General features: G+C 40.2%; 1 protein-coding gene across 4 annotated transcripts in view; it reads left to right on the top strand.

Moving 5' to 3' along the window:
• The first annotated feature begins 267 nt into the window (after positions 1 to 267).
• Positions 268 to 22,511, top strand: part of nadsyn1 (NAD synthetase 1) — a 78,619-nt gene continuing 56,375 nt past the window's right edge. For 3 of the 4 annotated variants that reach the window (XM_062030201.1, XM_062030190.1, XM_062030180.1), the window contains exons 1-6: positions 268 to 549; positions 3,122 to 3,182; positions 4,578 to 4,694; positions 6,956 to 7,009; positions 11,194 to 11,283; positions 14,493 to 14,544. In XM_062030201.1, the coding sequence (XP_061886185.1) occupies positions 465 to 549; positions 3,122 to 3,182; positions 4,578 to 4,694; positions 6,956 to 7,009; positions 11,194 to 11,283; positions 14,493 to 14,544 (459 nt within the window). In that variant the 5' untranslated portion in view covers positions 268 to 464. The remainder of the gene's footprint in view (positions 550 to 3,121; positions 3,183 to 4,577; positions 4,695 to 6,955; positions 7,010 to 11,193; positions 11,284 to 14,492; positions 14,545 to 22,511) is intronic. The other variant, XM_062030209.1, reaches the window with a different exon arrangement.

The following is a 22,511-nucleotide window of genomic DNA, read 5'->3' as shown; positions in this document are numbered from 1 at the left end:
TGTTACCATTTAGTGGTCAATTGTACGGAATATGTACTTCACTGTGCAACCTACTAATAAAAGTCTCAATCAATCAATCAATCATTGCCTAGGTCCCACAAATACCTTGAAACGGGCCTGGTTCCACTTGGTCCGTGGTATAGTTCTCATTGTTTTTACTTGAAGCACAAATGGAGTGGTATTCGTAAAAAAAAAGTGAAAATAAGTAATTCACCAAATAAAGGGGTAGATGTAGTACAGCAGCCGTGCCAAGAGATGGCGGTATTGAACTTCGAAGGTTATTCTCGACACTGACAGACTGCAGTACACAAGACGAAGAAAAGGCGAACACAGGAAGAATGCAAACAGAAAAGTAGATCATTATAATATTACATTTAATCACAACAGCCTATGTAAAACAGTAAGGTGTGTTCACTGATTAATAGTACCAAGGTAGTGAAATTGTGAACGTCTTAGTAATAACAATGGGTCGAAAAGTGACTCTTGCAACTTGCTCGTTGAATCAGTGGGCTTTGGACTTTGACGGCAACTTGGAGAGGATACTGAAAAGTAAGAGACGTGTATTCACTTTGTTTTTTACTATTACTGTTTGTATGGTCTTTTATTTCACCTTCATTGTCGTCATTCCTGTTATGTTATTGTTTTAAATAACACGTCGTTGGATGGCTTGTAGAACTGTCTTTTAATAACGATAACATATTACAAGCGCTTCTTCAACATTCGTGCGTACAAAGTGTGTTCACCTCTAAAGAGTCCTACTCGACACATACTATAATTGGTTCCTAGTCATTTGTAGAGTATTACTACCACCATGTGGTCAAACACTATCATTACATCCCCCTTTCTAAGCTAAGCACACATTGCTAATACAATGTCATGTATTAAACAAATAACTTGTTTTTCTTTCTTGACAACATGAATATGCAATCTTTTCAAAAACTATCCATACACAACAGTATTAGAAAACATTTTAAATATTTTAGAAAACATTAACTCTTTAGTTTGTCAATCAGTTTGAAATTAAAAGAGTTCAATAATACACGTAGTCATCATCCACAGGTTTCTTGATCTGCCTTGTGGATCTTCTCAACACAGGTTCAGGATCGTCAGTCACATCTTCATTCATGTGCTGCATTGGCATTGTTTCAAAGTCAGTAGGTGTAGATGAAACCTCGGACTCAGCTGTTGCTTGGTTTGAAACAGTCTCTGGAACCTTCAGCAAACTGCGACGTAGTATCTGTCCTTCTTCATTCTTCACAGTATATGATCGTGGTGATGTTTCTTGGAGAACAGTAGCTTTTGTTTTCCAACCATCAGGACTTTCAATTCTCACTGTGTCACTTGGTGATAGTGGTGGGAGCGATTTGGCTGCTTTGTCATAAAACGACTTCGGCTTTAGCTTTTGTTGCTTTAGCTTCCTTGTACTTTTTGACTCTGCGTTGGTGTTGACATACTTGGTAGTGTAGTACAAAGCTTTCTGTTCATCAGTAGTTCAGAGGGTGACAAGCCACACTCAAGAGGTGTTGCTCTGTAGCTAAGTAGTGCTAGGTATGGATCAGTTACTATCCACTGCTTTCTTCAAAAGTTGTTTGAGAATATGTACTCCTTTCTCAGCCTTTCCATTTGACTGTGCGTACAGAGGGCTTGAAGTCACATGTCTCAAATCATAGTGTTTTGCAAATTGCTGCCACTCTTTGCTGTTGAAACATGGTCCATTGTCACTCACCACAGTTGGCGGTATACCATGTCTAGCAAATACAGATTTGACATGCGTGATCACACAGTTTGATGATGTGCTTGATAGCAAAGCCATTTCAGGGAAATTAGAATAGTAGTCAATTACAACAACATACTCTTTGCCCTTCAAATGAAACAAATCCATTCCCACTTTCTGCCATGGTGCAGTAGGAACGTCAGGCAATATCATGGGTTCTTTGGTTTGTTTGTTTCTGTATTTTTGACATGTTGAACATCTGCCAATCATGTTGTCAATGTCTTTGTTGATTCCAGGCCAGTATACAGTGTCGCGTGCTCGTCTCTTGCACTTTTCAACCCCTAGATGACCTTCATGGATTCTTTTAACAATATTACTTCCTAGTAATGAAGTTAGCGCCCACATACCTGAAGTAGAACTCTTCCCTCTTTCACCACAGAAGATTGTGGATTGCTCCCATTGGAATCTTGCTGCTCTTGTACATCATTCGCCATATCTTTGTCTGTGACCAGGCTGTCAAGGGTGAATGGAGAATCCCAACTCCTGTGAGAGCTTGTGTCAATATCTGATGTTTCTATTCCAAATTGAATGGATATAGTTGATCCATTCTAAAACCTTAATTCTAGCCTGATTTAGCCATTCCTATACCACTTTTGAAGTGTGTTTGGGGTCATTGTCCTGTTGGAACACCCAACTGCGCCCAAAACCCAACCTCCGGGCTGATGATTTTAGGTTGTCCTGAAGAATTTGGAGGTAATCCTCCTTTTTCATTGTCCCATTTACTCTCTGTAAAGCACCAGTTCCATTGGCAGAAAAACAGGTCCAGACCATAATACTACCACCACCATGCTTGATGGTAGGAATGGTGCTCCTGGGATTAAGGCCTCACATTTTCTCCTCCAAACAAATTGCTGGCTATTGTGGCCAAACAGCTCAATTTTTGTTTCATCTGACATCACATGAACAAAGATAAGACCTTCTGGAGGAAAATTCTGTGGTCAGATGAAACAAAAATGTAGCTGTGTGTGTGTATTTATATATATATATATATATATATATATATATATATATATATATATATATATATATATATATATATATATATACTGCGATGAGGTGGCGACTTGTCCAGGGTGTACCCCGCCTTCCGCCCGATTGTAGCTGAGATAGGCTCCAGCGCCCCCCGCAACCCGAAGGGAATAAGCGGTAGAAAATGGATGGATGGATGGATGGATATATATATATATATATATATATATATATATATATATATATATATATATATATATATATATATATATATATATATATATATATATATATATATATATATATATATATATATATACATACACATATACACACGTTTGTGTGTATATGCCTTCAATGTGTTTTTTGTACTTACAGGCATTGAACTTGCCAAAGCAAGTGGAGCCAAATACAGACTGGGGCCTGAACTGGAAATCTGGTATGATTTTTTTTTTTCAAAGTACACAATTTCAATATTCCCTCTAAGGCATGCACTTGGGCAATTGCACACTGCTCACGTCCATCCATCCATCCATTTTCAACCACTTGTCCCTTTTGGGGTCGCGGGGGGTGCTGGAGCCAGAAAATCTATGCAGCGCACAAAATCCAAATCCAAAATCTAATCTAATCTCGACACATAACAATGTACGGTGTACCATTTTCCATGCAATTCTGTAAGTGACAGGTGACAACAAGTGGTGATAACAGATATAACAATGACGACGCCTGCCAAGATGTTTTAAGGACGAAAAGGAGGTGATCTGCATCAACAATAATTTTATTGAGCAAAACTGTCGCCTGTATCCACTCCCAAACAACATTCGCAACAAAAGTACTATCTGGCAAAAATGGTCACTTTCTGTTGTAATCACACCAAGACAAACAAACTATATGTCGTGTTGACAGCAGCCTCTCTCTTTCATTTGTGCCAAAAGACCACATACTTGGCTCAGCCAGTGATGCGTTCGTTCATGGCCACAAAAATAGTCGGGAAAGCTTCAACACCACACATTAACTGTAACTACCAGGTCGACACACTAATGCGATTCACATGCAGCCAATCAATGTCATTAATAGCGTGTTATGTGTGGGTGTTGCTGTTTTGCAGGTTATCTTATAGCAGCAAAAGCAATTAAAAGAGTTAAATGCTGCATGTTAACTCTTATTTTGGCAAACCGAGCAGGCACTACATGTTTACCCAAGCTCCACAATCACACTAGGCGAGAACTAAGTGCGTATTTTGCGTCGCTGACTCATTAATATCTGAAAGGAGGCAGTAAACTCACGCTCCATCCGTGCGTCCCAGGGGGTCACGGCGAGATCCGGTGTCCCTGCATCCTCCATCTCGTAACATCCGTATGCGGGACCCTCAGTCTGAGGCCTTCAGGTACTCAACTTGCCTCATTACTATGGCTCAGTGTCTTGACGATTCGAGTTTGATTGTTAAATCAGACTCCTCTGAATCAAATCATCGAATAGTCAATTATTGTAACACACTTCTATTGGTGTCTATATTGTGTATTTGAGCCTGTATGAAAATGTTTTCTGTGTGTGGATTTAAAAATAATTGAAATTGCCGGTATTTCAAACTAGTGCACAAATATCGTTGAAGATGTACGTTAGTGTATCATCAGTCATCCTGGAAAAATAATGGTTACAATAAATCAATAAAATGAATGATCAACATTCATACTTACTTTGAGTCTGACAGTATGTACTTTTCAAGTGAAATGCCATGGCAGTGTTTCCCTCATATCATCATCATCATCATCATTATATCATATTAGGGAGCCTTTGTTGTCACATATACGCTGATAATCGTTCTTTTCAATAGCGGCTATGGTTGTGCAGACCACTTCTATGAATCGGACACATTGCTCCACTGTTTCGAAGTTCTGAAGAAGCTTCTGGAATCTCCCATCACCAAGGACATCATCTGTGATGTTGGGATGTAAGTATTACATTCAAAATAAAACAATACTAAGTAGGAGGCTTTTAGTAAATTCATATGCACAATTGTGGTCAGAAACCTACAAACTATGAAAGGTTAGTGTCCGGCATAATCTGTAAAATAATAATAATAATGAATTTGATTTATATAGCGCTTTTCTATCAACTTGATACTAAAAGCGCTCACATTAACACTTGGTGGTGGTAAGCTACATTTGTAGCCACAGCTGCCCTGAGGTAGACTGATGGAAGTGTGGCTGCCAATTTGCGCCTGCGGCCCCTTCGACCACCACTTATCATTCATTCACCAGCGTGAGTGGCGATCTAAGCCCAAAGCAATACACACGTCTGACAGGGTAATAGTGGAGCAAAATCTTTGAAATTTGCACCAAGCACAGTACACGTTTGTATGTCGGCAACCAATCACATGTCACTGTCATGCTATTTCTACAAAGAGAGAAATACCAACAGGGAAAATGGTACTGAGGCATAGCTCTTACTACTAGCATACACATCGTTTATTTCGGGTCATGTAACTTTTCTTTTCATTCATTATAACAAATTAGTCCAACATATCGGCTAGGATGTTTTGCAGAATAGATATTTATCAAAATCGTTCATTAAAATTTTAACAAAATATAAATCAACTCTGTAGTGTAAGACCTAAATTTGCATAACAAATTGCAATTGTGGGGATGAAAATTGTAATTTGATTATTATTTTTTTCGATTATTCAGCCCTAGTTTGAACCCTCGTATCTCAATTTGAGGCATGGCAAAAATATACAGCATATTAAAAAAAAGTAAAGAAAGGTTTTGACTATACTCTTTAAATATATGTAATACTGTACAATAATTTCCGGACTATAAGCCCCTACTTTTTTCTGACGCTTTGAACCCTGTGCTTTGTACAATGCTGTGGCTAATTTATGGGTGTTCCTGTGTTCACAAGCTTTACATGCCGCCAATAAATGTAGTCTTGTCACATCAGACCAATGAAATTGCCGAATGGGTTACAGTGGACAAATTAATTTGTTCACATTAAATCAAACGCACTTGCACAATCATTAAGCCTAGATCGTCACCAACTTAATGGAAAAGAAACGACAAAATGCACCTGACGCAGCCCTAAAGCCGAAGACAATCGACCCGGCTTTAAAAAATATATAGCCGGCGCACAGAAGGAAAATCCACCACAAACGGACCTGATAGACCGGACTGCTGTGCGCCGAAGAAGTTAACTTTACCGGTTTTAGAGCATAGGAGAACAGAGACAGCGCTCCATGGCCTCTACGGTAGGCTCCTGTGTTGCGTGTTACAAGCACCATCTTTTGTCAAATTTGTGAATGAACACAAGCGCCTGTGTAAATATTTAATGTTTCAATTTGTGGAGCTAATATACGTACAAAATAAAATTAGTCAGCAATTAGGTGGGTGCAGCTTATATTTGTTGAAATTATGGTACATGCTGCAAAAAAAGTTATTCGATAAACTTATAACAATGGGAAAAGCCAAGCAATACAGCTGAAATAGGTCAATATTTTCAAAGTATACTGTATGTATGGAAGAACAACCAACTTGTTGAATAAGTAGCAGAATGGAAGAAGTTAGTTTTTATAGTTCCCATGCTGATTGAGCGCATCCCCTTTGGAAACAAAAATTTCAAACGTATCAAGCAAGACCCCCAGAGACATAGGTTCCTGAGTGACGGAGAGAAGATTACAGCTATTTGGGGAACAGTCTCAGTAACAGGAGGTGCAATATGGTTTTTGTCCGGATCGTAGAACACTGGACCAGCTCTACACTTTACTGGAGGGAGCATGGAAGTTGATCAACTGGTACACAGATGCTTGGTAGACTTGGAAAAAGGCATTCAACTGTGTCCCTAAGTTGTGTCTAGGGGGCGTCTCAGGATATCAACTCTGCTATTTGTAAAAGTAAAAGTCCCGCCTACTTTGCTGCACGGGGGAGCTGCAACAAGGCACATAAGAACAGCGGTGGGGATATGCAGATGGTGGAGACGTTATGTGTTGGCACTGTTCAGCGGCCGTTACACATCCAGGGGAAATCCGGGGTTAACACACTTTACTATCAGGAAAAGATAGAATGCAGGTTTCAACGTGCATCTGTACATGTCTTTGAAGTAGTCTGTACAATATTGTCATACTCAAGCGTACCGAAGTCAATATACTTGTTTAAGTTTCTTCCAAATGTCTATTCCAGTACAAGTGTAATGTTTTAACTGAGTGTTATTTTCATTCAGGCCCATCATGCATCATAATGTACGATACAACTGCCGGGTGATTTTCCTCAACAGGTAACTTTTACATTTGCCATGTTGTATATATTGCATGCTTGTAGATGCCCATGTCATTCTAAGGACAAAACATTGAAAAGTAGTTTTGCATTGCAATGGTAAATACCTATTGCTCTGTAGAATAAAATACTTCATGGCAGTACATACAGTAATTCTTGATTTAATCCACAGAAGAATGCTTTCGTGGTAAATAAATGCCAAAAATGCATTGGAGTTGTGGTGCTAAATGCGCTGTTTTCATTTCTGTACATTGATTCCGTTAATGTGGCTGCTGAACTGAAGTGCCAACAATCAACCTACTACAAACCCCGTTTCCATATGAGTTGGGAAATTGTGTTAGATGTAAATATAAACGGAATACAATGATTTGCAAATCATTTTCAACCCATATTCAGTTGAATATGCTACAAAGACAACATATTTGATGTTCAAACTGATACAAAATTTTTTTTTTGCAAATAATCATTAACTTTAGAATTTGATGCCAGCAACATGTGACAAAGAATTTGGGAAAGGTGGCATTAAATACTGATAAAGTTGAGGAATGCTCATCAAACACTTATTTGGAACATCCCACAGGTGTGCAGGCTAATTGGGAACAGGTGGGTGCCATGATGGGTATAAAAACCGCTTCCCAAAAAATGCTCAGTCTTTCACAAGAAAGGATGGGGCGAGGTACACCCCTTTGTCCACAACTGCGTGAGCAAATAGTCAAACAGTTTAAGAACAACGTTTCTGAAAGTGGAATTGCAAGAAATTTAGGGATTTCAACATCTACGGTCCATAATATCATCAAAAGGTTCAGAGAATCTGGAGAAATCACTCCACGTAAGCGGCATGGCCAGAAACCAACATTGAATGACCGTGACCTTCGATCCCTCAGACGGCACTGTATCAAAAACCGACATCAGTCTCTAAAGGATATCACCACATGGGCTCAGGAACACTTCAGAAAACCACTGTCACTAAATACAGTTGGTCGCTACATCTGTAAGTGCAAGTTAAAGCTCTACTATGCAAAGCGAAAGCCATTTATCAACAACATCCAGAAACGCTGCCGGCTTCTCTGGGCCCGAGATCATCTAAGATGGACTTATGCAAAGTGGAAAAGTGTTCTGTGGTCTGACGAGTCCACATTTCAAATTGTTTTTGAAAATATTCGACATCGTGTCATCCGGACCAAAGGGGAAGCAAACCATCCAGACTGTTATCGACGCAAAGTTCAAAAGCCAGCATCTGTGATGGTATGGGGGTGCATTAGTCCCCAAGGCATGGGTAACTTACACATCTGTGAAGGCACCATTAATGCTGAAAGGTACATACAGGTTTTGGAACAACATATGCTGCCATCTAAGCGCCATCTTTTTCATGGATGCCCCTGCTTATTTCAGCAAGACGATGCCAAGCCACATTCAGCACGTGGTACAACAGCGTGGCTTCGTAAAAAAAGAGTGCGGGTACTTTCCTGGCCCGCCTGCAGTCCAGACCTGTCTCCCATCGAAAATGTGTGGCGTATTATAAAGCGTAAAATATGACAGCGGAGACCCCGGACTGTTGAACGACTGAAGCTCTACATAAAATAAGAATATAAAAGAATTCCACTTTCAAAGCTTCAACAATTAGTTTCCTCAGTTCCCAATTGTTTATTGAGTGTTGTTAAAAGAAAAGGTGATGTAACACAGTGGTGAACATGCCCTTTCCCAACTACTTTGGCACGTCTTGCAGCCATGAAATTCTAAGTTAATTATTATTTGCAAAAAAAAAAAAAAGTTTATGAGTTTGAACATCAAATATCTTGTCTTTGTAGTGCATTTAATTGAATATGGGTTGAAAAGGATTTGCAAATCATTGTATTCCGTTTATATTTACATCTAACACAATTTCCCAACTCATATGGAAACGGGGTTTGTAAGAACAATGTTTTTTTTTAGGGCTGTCAAAGTTTTAATGTGAAAATAATGAGTTAATGGCATTTTACTGGTTTCACAACTAACACTAATGAATACACAATAGGATGGAACCTCCATATTTTACTGTGGAAACAATGTCACTTGTTTCAGTCCAAAAACAAAATATAAATCAAATGTGCTAGAGACTTACAGATGATTATTTTTATGATGGAGGTGGAGTTCAGTCTATGTAAACTTTAATTTCCAAGGTTTGGAAATTTTGAAAATTTGCACTTAAACTCATGTTCAAACAAATCTACAATATGAAGAAAACCTAATTTGCTCGAAATTGGAAATTATTCTTAAGAAACATGCACCAAATTACATACAAGGCATTAGACAACAGACTTACCATAACATTCATGGTTATTATTACATTAATTTTAATAAAATAGTTCAGTCATGATCTTAAGTTGGCTGGTCTAAGGCATGAAACTCCAAGGCTGAAAATATGTTCCACTGCGTGTGTCTGTAAAAGAGACATTTATGTGCATTTTGTGTTAAGATGTTCAAGAAAGCATAGTGTTTAATAGGCAAATAAATTGTCCAGCCCCATGTTGATATTACTATAACTGGAAAATTATCTTTCTAATGTTCTGCCAAAGGTAATTGCTATTATCACGATTAATTTACTAGTTAAATGTATGGACAATGCGACTAAATATTAAATATTTTGACAGCCTCATCTTTTTATTTTTTTTATAAATGAGTGGGCAACATGTCTAATTCTTGTTTTGTCGTAAAGTAGTAGGTTTTTTGTTGATATTAGTGGCATTACTTATAATTCTTTGTACAGTGCTACCTAGGTTTTTATAGTAATCTGATCGAAAGGTCAGAGGAAAACTGAATACATTTTTCCTAATAACAAATAATGTAAATCCAATGATTCTGTTCCAGAAACAGGGAACCGGTTATTTTTGAGAAACGTTTCACAATGTTTTGACTCCGTGGAATCATTTCCATTATCGATTACTGTTAGTGTAAATGATGTCACCATGCCCAAGCGATGCTTGAGAGTTACAGTACATTTTACGATAAAGGATGACAACAGGACAACTCGCAAAGTGGATATTTCGTCAATGTAAAGAAATACCACCAATATGCAGAAACATTTGCACACAAAGTATCTGATAACTTTAAGTGAATGACACGTTTTTAATCTGCTCGGAGTGAGCCTCCACCCCGCAGTGCCAATTGCTTCATTGTAAAATCTTCTATGACTAACTGAAACAACTAAATAAATGCTTCTAATTCATTACATTTACATTACATTACAATCAGAATTCCACAGCGCACACATCTATTGGACATTACTTGCTTGACAGTGCTATGTCACTAGCTGATGTAGTTTTGCTTTTGAGTGCTCAGCTCATATAGCCTTTTTAAAAAGATGATTTTAATTTCGATTAGAAACTGAATAATAACAATAATTTATGTTGCATTTTTTTCATTTCTACATTATTTATTCTATTTTTATACTTATTTTCTAAAAACTTTTTTTTTTCTGCGCTCCCCCCGCTTTCCCATTCTTGGCCTCTTTTGGGTTTGTACACACGTTACTTCACAGCTAAACAACATTTATGCTAATCAACCTGTTTATTATCCTTTTTTCCAAATGAGAATTGGTAAGAGAATCCATTAATAACCTAATCGCAAAGCTGAATCGAAAATGGAACCAAAATTGTATATATATTTTCATTTCCCATTGTTATGAGGGAAGAGGAGAGAGTGCAGATGCCTTACATTCTTTGCTACAAGTTATTTCTTGAATTCAGTAGTGTTTTTACCTTCTTTATCTGAGTGCTTTCACGCGCTACTTTCTTTGGTCTCATGGTGGATTTTTTGCAGTCTTACCCAATAAAAAAAAAAAGTCACCACCGCCTCTGATTGCTTTTTTAGACACTGTGCTTCGGAATAATACGTGGACAAAAACAATATTTTGTTACGTGCAATGCTTGATCTTACAATAACCAAGAAGTTTTGGCCAAAATGTTATTTTAAGCGGGGTGTATGAAAACCAAAGTACAGTACCACCAAATATGTTTTTATCACTATTTTAGTTACTTTTACTGTATTTCATTCAGCCTTTGAAACATTGTAAATACAACTGCATGACATTTTTTGAAGGACAGCAATTCACTACAATATATTGCTAAATTGCCCAACATATGTAGTGTATACGTAATACACTGCATTACAATGTATGATACTGACATATTTATTGTCTATCCAAAGACAGATCCTATTGATTCGGCCAAAGATGCTGATGGCCAACCATGGCAACTACAGAGAGATGCGCTGGTTCTCACCATGGACAAAGTTTAGGTTAGTAATCTTGAAAGCAACATTACACTGTATTTTACAGTACAATGTATGATATAAACAAGTCATAGCTTCATCTTTTAACCTTGGAATAAGTTATTGTTTACCTGACAAATCTGGTAGGTGACAAATGGGATTCAAGAGTTATTGAAAATAGTTAAAGTATAATATAATCAGACCTTCCAGAATTTCATAATGTTGCCATCGCAAACAAGCCTCTGCTCAGTCCTGTTACGACAGTGCATCCAGAAAGTATTCACAGCCCTTCACTTTTTCCACATTTATGTTACAGCCTTATTCCAAAATGAAATAAATACATTTTTGTCCTCAAAACATTACGACATTGTCAAAAGGTTGTTTAAAGTTTTTTTTTGCAAAATTATTTAAAAAAAAAAAACATTAAAAAAAAAAATTACATGTACATAAGTATTCACAGCCTTTGCTCAATACTATGTTGATGCACTTTTGGCAGAAGTTATAGCCTCAAGTATTTTTGAATATGATGCCACAAGCTTGGCACACCTATCTTTGGGCAGTTTACCCATTCCTATTAATTACCCATTGCCCATTCCTCTTTGCAGCACCCCTCAAGCTCCATCAGGTTGGATGGGTAGCATTGCTGCATTAATTTTCCCTCTATCCTGACTAGACTCACAGTTCTTGCCACCAAAAAGCATCCTCACGGGATGATGCTGCCACAACCATGCTTCACTGTAAGGATGGTATTGGTCTGGTGATGAGCGGTGCCTGGTTTCCTCCAAACAAAATGCCTGGTATTCACGCCAACGAGTTCAAGCTTTGTCTCGACAGACCACAGTATTTTGTTTCTCATGGACTGAGAGTATTTCTGGTTCATGTTGGCAAACTTTATATTAGGAAATGGCTTCCATCTGGCCAATCTATCTTTCAGGCTTGATTGGTGGATTGCTGCAGAGATGATTGTCCTTCTGGAAGGTTCTCCTCTCTCCACAGAGGAATGCTGTAGCTCTGACAGAGTGACCATTGGGGTTTAAAAAAGACATACATTTAAGTTTATTTTGAGGGAGTTACAACAAGCAAAGAACACTTATTCTGTGGAATGTTCTATGTTTGATCTGAACATGTACACATAATTTTTTGTAAAAAAAAATAAAAATAATAAAAACAACATAGCACATATACATTTTTCACTGGAAAAAAGAGTAGTTCAATAAATTATTAAGGGCCTAAAGTTGATTAATAATTTTTGTGCATGATGTGTGTATGCAAACTTTTAAATACAACTCTACAAGGTTGTCCCGATACCAATATTTTGGTACCGATACCAAAATGTGTTTTGATACTCTTTGATACGGCGACCACACAAATATTTTATTTTTGGCTACATTTTAACAAAAAATCTTACGATACGTTAAACATATGATTCTTATTGCAGTCAAGGAACAATTTTAGAAGATTGAAATAAAATTAAAAGGCATTAAACACATTGGGCTTTTCTTCTCAAATAACAATTTAAAATTGTATATATAACATATAGCCTGCCCTAATTTAGGGTTAGGTTAGAATAGAATAGAAAGCTTTATTGACATTAGGCTTTATGATTTGTGGTTGCCAGCTTGGTCTGTGCTTTAAGACAAATACAATCATTACTAAATAATAAAAACAATACTATAGCTGAAACTACACATATAAGACATGTAGCAGGTAAAACACACATTGTTAAGATAAAACACAAATTGTAGCACTTTGTTTTCAAATTCAGTCATTTCACTTGCAATAGTTTTCGCCACATGAGTGGTTACTCCGCTAATATTTGGCATCAAGCCAAGCAGCTGTGTGCGTGTCTAGGTATCTGTATGTGCACAACAAAGGAGCTAGTTAACTACATTACTTGTCGATCTGACTGCTTGTTATTTAATTGTTTAGCTAAATTTGAAGCAAAGGTGGTAATACTTTATTCATGCCACCTTTGGCGAGGCATGTTTTAAAGCGGCGCATGCAGCGTGCCACTTCATTTGTTTTTAAAATTTTGCCTAACGTTCACAATCATTATGAAAGAAATGACAACGGATGGATTTTAAAAAAATGCTTTCTAACTTGTAATAAACGTAAATAAAAGTCCACTTACAGCGTAGCCAATGGGAGGTCCTCTATTTCGCCCATAAAATCCAATAAATAACCATTCAAAAACCACCAACAATAGTCCATTTACATTTTGTGACTTGAATATTAACCAATTATGAGTAATATTGTTATTATGAGCCCTAACACAGATAAACTATTTATAGCGGCGCTGTGATCACTACCGCGTGTCCCTATGTTTACATTATCGAGTGCACTGCTGTTTTCTCGCTTCCTTGCTCCCTAGAAGATTATTGTAGCTCATAAATCATGCATTTCACCTTGATAAGTAATCTGACAAGTTGGTACACTTTGACAGCCGTTTAGAGCCTGAAAATGGCAAACACACGAAAAGACAATTAGCCGCCACCCGCGTATACTTAAAATGATCAGAATACGTAAATATTCATTGTTTTTATAGATGTGTCCATTACTACATTACATATATACTTACATCATGAATATAACATCTCAATGGAGGTGTTTGGATGTTTTTTTAAGGGCTTTATAGGCAGAATTGAACGGCTCCTATCGGCTCCATTGTAACCAAACTTTTGATCACATTTATTTAATATTTATAATGCAAAAAAAAACAACATCCATCGTCATGTCTCTCATAATGATTGTGAACGATAGGCAAAATTCCCAAAAAATGCGCAGTTCCCCTTTAAAGCATCATCTTTATCGATAGTTTTGAAGTCCAAAAACCTCCATGTTGCACTTCACGCACCCTCTTTAGTAACCAGTAGAATTGCTTTTGCCATCTTTCTTCTCCACACTGTTTCTCCTTGTGCACTGACACACTCAACATGCCCCTGCGCTCTGTACGTCACCGCCGCACGCAAGCATGCGAATAAAAAAAAAAAAATACCGGTATTTTTCAAAGGCAGTAGTACCGTTTTCAATTCATTAGTACCGCAGTACTTTATTAGTACCGGTATACCGTACAACTCTAGGTGCACCTATTTGTTGGATTTGGTTATGCTGACTAGATATGGGTGACATATTGCTTTAAAGGTCAAAAGTTTGCTGCTATGAAGAAGACGATGCTCAGCTTTCAAAACAAACAAACAAATGGACAAAATAGTTTTTTGTTTGCTTGTATCTTCCAGGAAAGTAGAGGAGTACTTCCTGCCCCGAATGATCCAGCTTGTCACAGGGCAGGTATGTGCATTATCATGAGAATGAAGTATGTATGGAACAGTTAAAAAAATTGGCGGTTTTGGAACTCATTAAGGTTTTTTGACACAGTTTTTGGTCTGTTTCGGTGTACATTGTTAACACCCCAGAATACCAGATATAGTCTGCCATTATGGTTTATCAGTTGTGGTTCTTACGAAAATATCTTATAAAATAAAACATACATGTAAATGGCTCTTAAAGCTCTGACCCTTGAATTGAATGCAAACATCCTTACATTTGTCGATACTATAATTGAACAATTTCTCCCAGTATGTCAAGTCAAAGCATAATGATGTTGGAACTAAATAATGTACCAATAAATGATTTAAGTTTACATGCTTTAAAGTAAAATAACGCACATACAAGAATGCATTAGCTTTTGTTTCCACACTGATAGCCAAACTATAGCACTTTTTTAGAAACTGCTAAGTAATTCTTAACTTTCAATTAAGTTTTAAAGGCCTACTGAAACCCACTACTACCGACCACGCAGTCTGATAGTTTATATATCAATGATGAAATCTTAACATTGCAACACATGCCAATACGGCCGGGTTAACTTATAAAGTGCAATTTTAAATTTCCCGCAAAACTTCCGGTTGAAAACGTCTATGTATGATGACGTTGACGTCGATAGTTGAAACGGAAGTATTCGGACACATTGTATCCCAATACAAACAGCTCTGTTTTCATCGCAAAATTCCGCAGTATTCTGGACATCTGTGTTGGTGAATCTTTTGCAAAATGTTTAATGAACAATGGAGACTGCAAAGAAGAAAGCTGTAGGTGGGATCGGTGTATTAGCGGCTGGCTGCAGCAACACAACCAGGAGGACTTTGACTTGGATAGCAGACGCGCTATCCAACGCTAGCCGCCGACCACATCGATGATCGGGTGAAGTCCTTCGTCGCGCTGTCGATCGCTGGAATGCAGGTGAGCCCGGGTGTTGATGAGCAGATGAGGGCTGGCGTAGGTGGAGCGCTAATGTTTTTATCATAGCTCTGACGAGGGCCCGTAGCTAAGTTAGCTTCAATGGTGTCGTTAGCAACAGCATTGCTAGGCTTCGACAGGCGGCACAGCATTAACCGTGTAGTTACAGGTCCAGTGTTTGGTTCGGTGTCTCCTTATAGTAGTATTGTTGATCTGCTGTCTATCCTTCCAGTCAGGGGCTGATTTCTTTTGTTTCTATCTGCATTTAAGCACGATGCTATCACGTTAGCTCCGTAGCTAAAGTGCTTCACTGATGTATTGTCTTGGAGATAAAAGTCACTGTGAATGTCCATTTCGCGTTCTCGACTCTCATTTTCAAGAGGATATAGTATCCGAGGTGGTTTAAAATACAAATCCGTGATCCACAATAGAAAAAGGAGAAAGTGTGGAATCCAATGAGCCCTTTTACCTAAGTTACGGTCAGAGCGAAAAAAGATACGTCCTGCACGGCACTCTAGTCCTTCACTCTGACGTTCCTCATCCACAAATCTTTCATCCTCGCTCAAATTAATGGGGTAATCGTCGCTTTCTCGGTCCGAATCGCTGTCGCTGCTGGTGTAAACAATGGGGAAATGTGAGGAGCCCTTCAACCTGTGACGTCACGCTACTTCCGGTACAGGCAAGGCTTTTTTTATCAGCGACCAAAAGTTGCGAACTTTATCGTCGATGTTCTCTACTAAATCCTTTCAGCAAAAATATGGCAATATCGCGAAATGATCAAGTATGACACATAGAATGGATCTGCTATCCCCGTTTAAATAAAAAAAATTCATTTCAGTAGGCCTTTAAAGCCAAGTAAACTTGTTTTGTAATTTTGTCTATCATTCACAATCCTCATGTGAGACAAGCACACATATGTTTTTCTTTTTTTAATGCATTCTAACTCACAGATAAATGCTATCGTGTCCGTGAATGGAGGTATGGGATTCGCTTAATTCCCCCTCTAAAACATTCTAAAAAACATCTAAAAAAAAACTATATTATAAAATAAGCAGATCCAGTAAGTAGCACTATCACTAAGTGCTATGCAAGAAATACAAACTGCGAATATAATAAAACTATCAGGTTCTATATAAAGTCTGCTCTCACTGGGATGCCGACTGACGGGATGTTTATATCTTCCCGTTTAGATGAAGAATTAATCGTAAATCTTATACAGGAAAAAGAATAAAAAAGGTGGGTGTAAACAAGCAGCTTTTTGTGTCTTTTTCCGGGTCCAAGTTGAATGTCAGAGTTGACCAACTTCTCGGCTTATGCCAAAATCTTTTACTAGACAAGTGATAGGCATAATTTACAGTATAATCTAAAATGATCTTTAACCAACTCAAAAGCGATGCAGCAACTCACTGGCTCAGTATGTCAATAGCTGCATAAGCTGTGTTAACCCTGTGATCACTTTGCCGCTAAAAGTAGTTCCTCTGCGTTAGCGCTCATAATAATATCGCTTATACTGTACTTGGGTAATATGCAGGTTACAAGGTGTAAATGGAATATTGTTGGCGGTTTTTGGATGTTTATAGAGGGCTTTATGTGCGCAATATATGACTCCCATTACCTGCATTGTTAGCCACCTCGTACTTGCCGTGTATCTCAAATTAGAGTGCATAAAAAAAGAAAGACGTGTCTTAAAAAGGGATTGTGAATGATGTGGAAATCCCCCAAAAAGTGCAGTTACCCTATAAGTTTAAGATGCCACAATCCCTGGCTCGCTTCAAGTCCCGGAGGCAGGCATTGAGCTCGCACGATAAGCCAGCCGGCTCAAGTGCTCGATGGAAATGAGTGAAAGGTTTAGTTTTGATGGGAGCGGTTGAGGGTTTGTGAGAAATTGCATGTGTCATCGTAAACACAGTTTCCTCAAACAAACATTCCTTCTCCTCACAATGACAACAATTCAGTTACTATACGTCATTTTCGGTGACTCTGCGTGTTTAAAGGGTAACTGCACTTTTTTCGGAATTTTGCCTATCATTTACAATCCCTTTGTAAGAGAAGAGCACATGTTTTTCTTTTTCTTTTTCTTTTTTCATTGTAAATTTTAATACACGGCAAGTCTGAGGTGGCTAACAATGCAGCTAATGGGAGTAATCTATCACGCCCATAAAAAACATCCAAAAACAGCCAAGCTGTTGTAACCTGCATATTACCAGGTATTGGTGATATTGCTATTTTAAAAAGCTAACACAGAGAAACTACTTTTAGCGGCACCGTGTTCACTGGTTTTGACAGCTATTGATGTATTGAAGCGGTGAGCTGCTACATTGCCTCTGAGTTGGTAAAAGTTGATTATAGTTTATAAATAGAATAGAATAGAAAGTACTTTATTGATCCCTGGGGGAAATTCAGCACCACAGTTCGCTCACAATAAACACTTAGGTATTTTTTACATGTGAATAATATAAATACAGTCTATTATACAGCATTATTCACATGTGAATAATATAAATACAGTCTATTATACAGAATTATTCACATGTGAATAATATAAATACAGTCTATTATACATTTAATTAAGTACAGTCAAAAAGGAACATATGCATTATACAGTCTGATGGCTGTCGGTATGAAGGACCTCCTGTGTCGTTCCGTGTTGCATTTTGGGAGTCTGAGCCTTCCACTGAACTCATTCTCCCCGCTAGGTCCGAGTGTAGTGGGTGGGAGGTGTTGTCCATATTGGCTAGGAGCTTTGCTAGACTTCTCCTCTCTGACACCACCGCCAGAGAGTCTAGCTCCACTCCCACCACGTTACTGGCCTTCCTTACCAGCTTGTCCAGCCTGTTTGCGTCCCCCGCTCTCAGTCCGCTGCCCCAGCAGGCCACGGCGTACAAGAAAGCGCCCGCCACCACCGACTCATAGAACATCTTCATCATCTTTGTACAGGCGCCTCATGCCTCTCACTTGTGTAGTAGAAGGTTATGGCTATAAACTAAGAAGTTGATCAACTTTGACATTCAACTTATACTCATAGATCATGAGAAAGTCACAAAAAGGTCCTCGTTTGCACCCACCTTTTTACATTTTTTTATCATTTTACCTGCGTTACGATTTTGATTAATTCTTCATCTCAGAGGTACACAACATTGAATCAGTTGGCATACCAGTGAAAGCAGACATTGCACATTAAGTGATTGTTTTGTTGTATTCATAGTTTTTATTTCTTGGTTAGCACTTAGCAATAGTGCTACTTGCTGAAGCCCTGACATAACTCTCTGAGCCACTGTGTCCAGCTTTTCCTTGGGGATTCTGAGGCATTCCCGGGCAAGCTGGGAGACATAGTCCCGCCAACGTGTCCTGAGTCTTCCCCGTGGCCTCCTACCTGTCGGGCATGCCCTAAACAGCTCTACAGGAAGGCGTTCAGGGGGAATTCTGAACCACCTCATGTGGCTCCTCTCGATGTGGCGGAGAAGCGACTTTACCTTGAGCTCCTCCCAAATGACTGAGATTCTCAACCTATCTCTAAGGGAGAACCCCGCCACCCGACGGCGGAAACACATTTCGGCCACTTTTACCCGTGATCTTGTCCTTTTGGTCATAACCCAAAGCTCATGACCATAGGTTAGGATAGGAACATAGCTTGATCAGTAAAATGATAGCTTTGTCTTCCGGTTCAGCTCCTTTTTCACTTCGACGGACCAATGCAGGGTCCGCAGCACTGCAGAGGCCGCACTTCGACAGACTAATGCAGGGTCCGCATCACTGCAGTGGCCGCACTTCGACGGACCAATGCAGGGTCCGCATCACTGCAGAGGCCGCACCGATCCGCCTGTCGATCTCACAAGCCGCTCTTCTCTCATTTGTGAACTATATCCCGAGGTACTTGAACTTCTCAAGCTGGGGCAGGATCTTGTCCCCAACCCGGAGATGGCACTCCAACCTTTTCCGGATGAGAACCATGGACTCAGACTTGGAAGTGCTGATTTTAATCTCAGTCGCTTCACACTCAGCTGCCAACCAATCCAGTGAGAGCTGAAGATCCTAGCTAGATGAAGGCAGCAGGTCCACATCATCCGCTAAAAGCAAATAACTAACCCTGCAGCCACCAAACCATATCCCCTCAATGCCCTGACTGCACCTAGGAATTATGTCCATAAAGTTGTAAACAGAATCAGTGACACAGGGCAGGATTCCAATCCTCACTGGGAATGGGTCCGATTTACTGCCGGCAATGCGGACCAAGCTCTGACACTGATCATACAGGGAGTGGACCGCCACAGTCAGGCGTTCTGACTTACTCTCTGAGCACTCTCCACAGGACTTCCTAAGGGTCGAATGCATTCTCCAATTTCACAAAACCCATGTAGACTGGTTGGGCAAACTCCCATGCACCCCTAAGGTTCCTGCCGAGAGTATAGAGCTGGTCCACAGTTCCACGACCATGACAAAAACCAGACAGCTTCTCCTGAATCCGAGTTTCGACTATCCGGCGTAGCCTTCTCTCCAGTACACCTGAATAGACCTGAGGAAGGCTGAGGAGTGTGATCCTGCGATAGTTGGAACACCCTCTCGTTCCCCTTTTTAAATAGCGGCACCACCACCTACCAGTCCAGAGGCACCATCCTCTGATTTCCATGCAATGCTGCTGAGTCTTGTCAACCAAGACAGCCCCACAGCATTCAGAGCCTTGAGAAACTCCTGGCGGATATCGTCCTTCCCCGGGGCCCTGCTATCGAGAAGCTTCTTAACTACCTCGGCAATCTCAGCCCCAGAAATAGGAGAGCCCATTACAGAGTCCACAGGCACTGCTTCCTCACAGGAAGACGTGTAGGTGGGATTGGGGAGGTCTTTGAAGTATTCCTTCCACCGATCCACAACATCTCCTTGTAGAGGTCAGCAGCACACCATCCCTACCATACACGGTGTTGACAGTGCACTGCTTCCCGCTGCTGAGACGGCGTATGGTTGTCCTGAATCACTTCAAAATCTTCCGGAAATCGTTCTCCATGACTTCTCTGAACTCCTCCCATGTCTGGGATTTTGCCTCTGCAACCGCCAAAGCCTGTCCGTGTCTGTCTGCTGCCTCCGGGGACCCGATTGGACTATTTTTTTCAGCTTGACGCTATCATTTGGTGTCCACCAGCGTGTTTTGGAATTAACGCCACGGCAGGCTCTGACCACCTGGCGGCCACAGCTCCGATTGGCTGCCTCGAAAATAGAGGTACGGAACATTGGTCCACCCGGATTGAACATCCAGCGCCTCCCTTTTAACATGTTCAAAGGCCTTCCGGAGTTAAGAATTTAAACTCTCTCTGATGGGAGACTCTGCCAGACGTTCCCAGCTGACCCTCACTTCGCGTTTGGGCCTGCCAGGTCTGTCTGGCATCATCCCCCACCATTAAAGGCGACTCACCACTAGGAGGTGATTGGTTGAAAGCTCCGCCTCTCCCTTCACCCGAATGTCCAAAACATGAGACTGCAAATCTGATGATACAACCATAAAGTTGATCATCGAACTGCGGCCTAGGGTGTCCTGTTGCCAAGTGCAATTATGGAAACCCTTATGCTTGAACATCCTTATGTTCAAGCATAAGGGTTTCCATAATTGCACTGCACCCTTGTGCAGTGGCGAGTGAGCATTGCTGGCCAGAGTGAGTGAGCATTGCTGGCCAGAGAGAGCAGGCATTGGCAAGCGAGCATTGGTGGCGAGTGAGAATTAGTGGCGAGCGAGAATTGGTGGTGAGCGAGCATTGGTGGCGAGCGAGCCTTGGTGGCCAGAGCGACCGAGTATAGGGATTGGACCCGTAGAGCGGCGGAAGTAGCAAGACTACCACCGACCCGGAGAGTGGCGGCTGCAGCCAACGGGCCCGGAGAGCAGCTGCAACATTGAGGCTAGCACCAGGCACAGAGAGCGAAGGCTGCAGTGATTCTAGCACAAGGCTGGAAAACATCAGCGAGACCCAGTGAGTGAGCAACGGCAGCATCGAGGTCCGGCGCACAGCAGTAGCAGCAGGCGCAGCAAGGCTAGCGCGGGGCTCCGCAGACGAGACACCCAGATCATCAATCCCAGGACCAGCATGGGTTCAAAGAAAGAACGCACAGCTGAGTAGAGTGAGGAGATCATACGAGCGTTGGAGTTTTTGACTGCGGAGACAATAGCCATAAAAAAAACAACAGTAACCTATATTGCATAATAAAGGAGGTAATGATAAATGATAAATGGGTTATACTTGTATAGCGCTTTTCTACCTTCAAGGTACTCAAAGCGCTTTGACAGTATTTCCACATTCACCCATTCACACACACATTCACACACTGATGGAGGGAGCTGCCATGCAAGGCGCTACCAGCACCCATCAGGAGCAAAGGTGAAGTGTCTTGCCCAAGGACACAACGGACGTGACTAGGATGGTAGAAGGTGGGGATTGAACCCCAGTAACCAGCAACCCTCCGATTGCTGGCACGGCCACTCTACCAACTTCGCCACGCCGTCCCCAGGTGACAGAATGACAAAAATGACCGACGAGTAACGGACAGAGTGCGGAGTTCGAACAGTTCTAATTATTGATGTTATTTTGACAGGGCTACACATTAAGCCCTGTACACATGCACAGGCTGTGGACACCTACGGTGGAGAACAATGAGAACTAGATATCAACGTCACAGAACGGCAGGTGGCCGCATTAATGCAGACCAAAGAGGTGGAACTGAACGTTCAGAACATCGAAGCATGTCATCCACTACGCGGAAAAATAGAAGGATCCACAGCGGCAATAATCATAAGATACGTTAACAGAAAATTCATCAAAACAAATTGTACACCTGAAAAAGCTAAAGTAATTGTCATCAGGAAAAAAGAGGAACTGGATCAATTTTAATAACTACAAACAAAATAAACATAATCATGACACACACATTGGACTCAAATGGACAAGGAATTGGAAACCTTTAGCTAGATAGAGCATAAAAGTATGTAATAGAGGATGACAGAAACCCTGAAACAATTTGTTTTTCCCATCTTAAGCATG

The sequence above is a fragment of the Entelurus aequoreus genome, linkage group LG02 (genome assembly GCF_033978785.1).
Source record: "Entelurus aequoreus isolate RoL-2023_Sb linkage group LG02, RoL_Eaeq_v1.1, whole genome shotgun sequence".
In the NCBI taxonomy this organism is placed as follows: domain Eukaryota; kingdom Metazoa; phylum Chordata; class Actinopteri; order Syngnathiformes; family Syngnathidae; genus Entelurus; species Entelurus aequoreus.
Note: the sequence above shows the minus strand (reverse complement) of the source record. Positions and strands in the feature narration are given on the sequence as shown.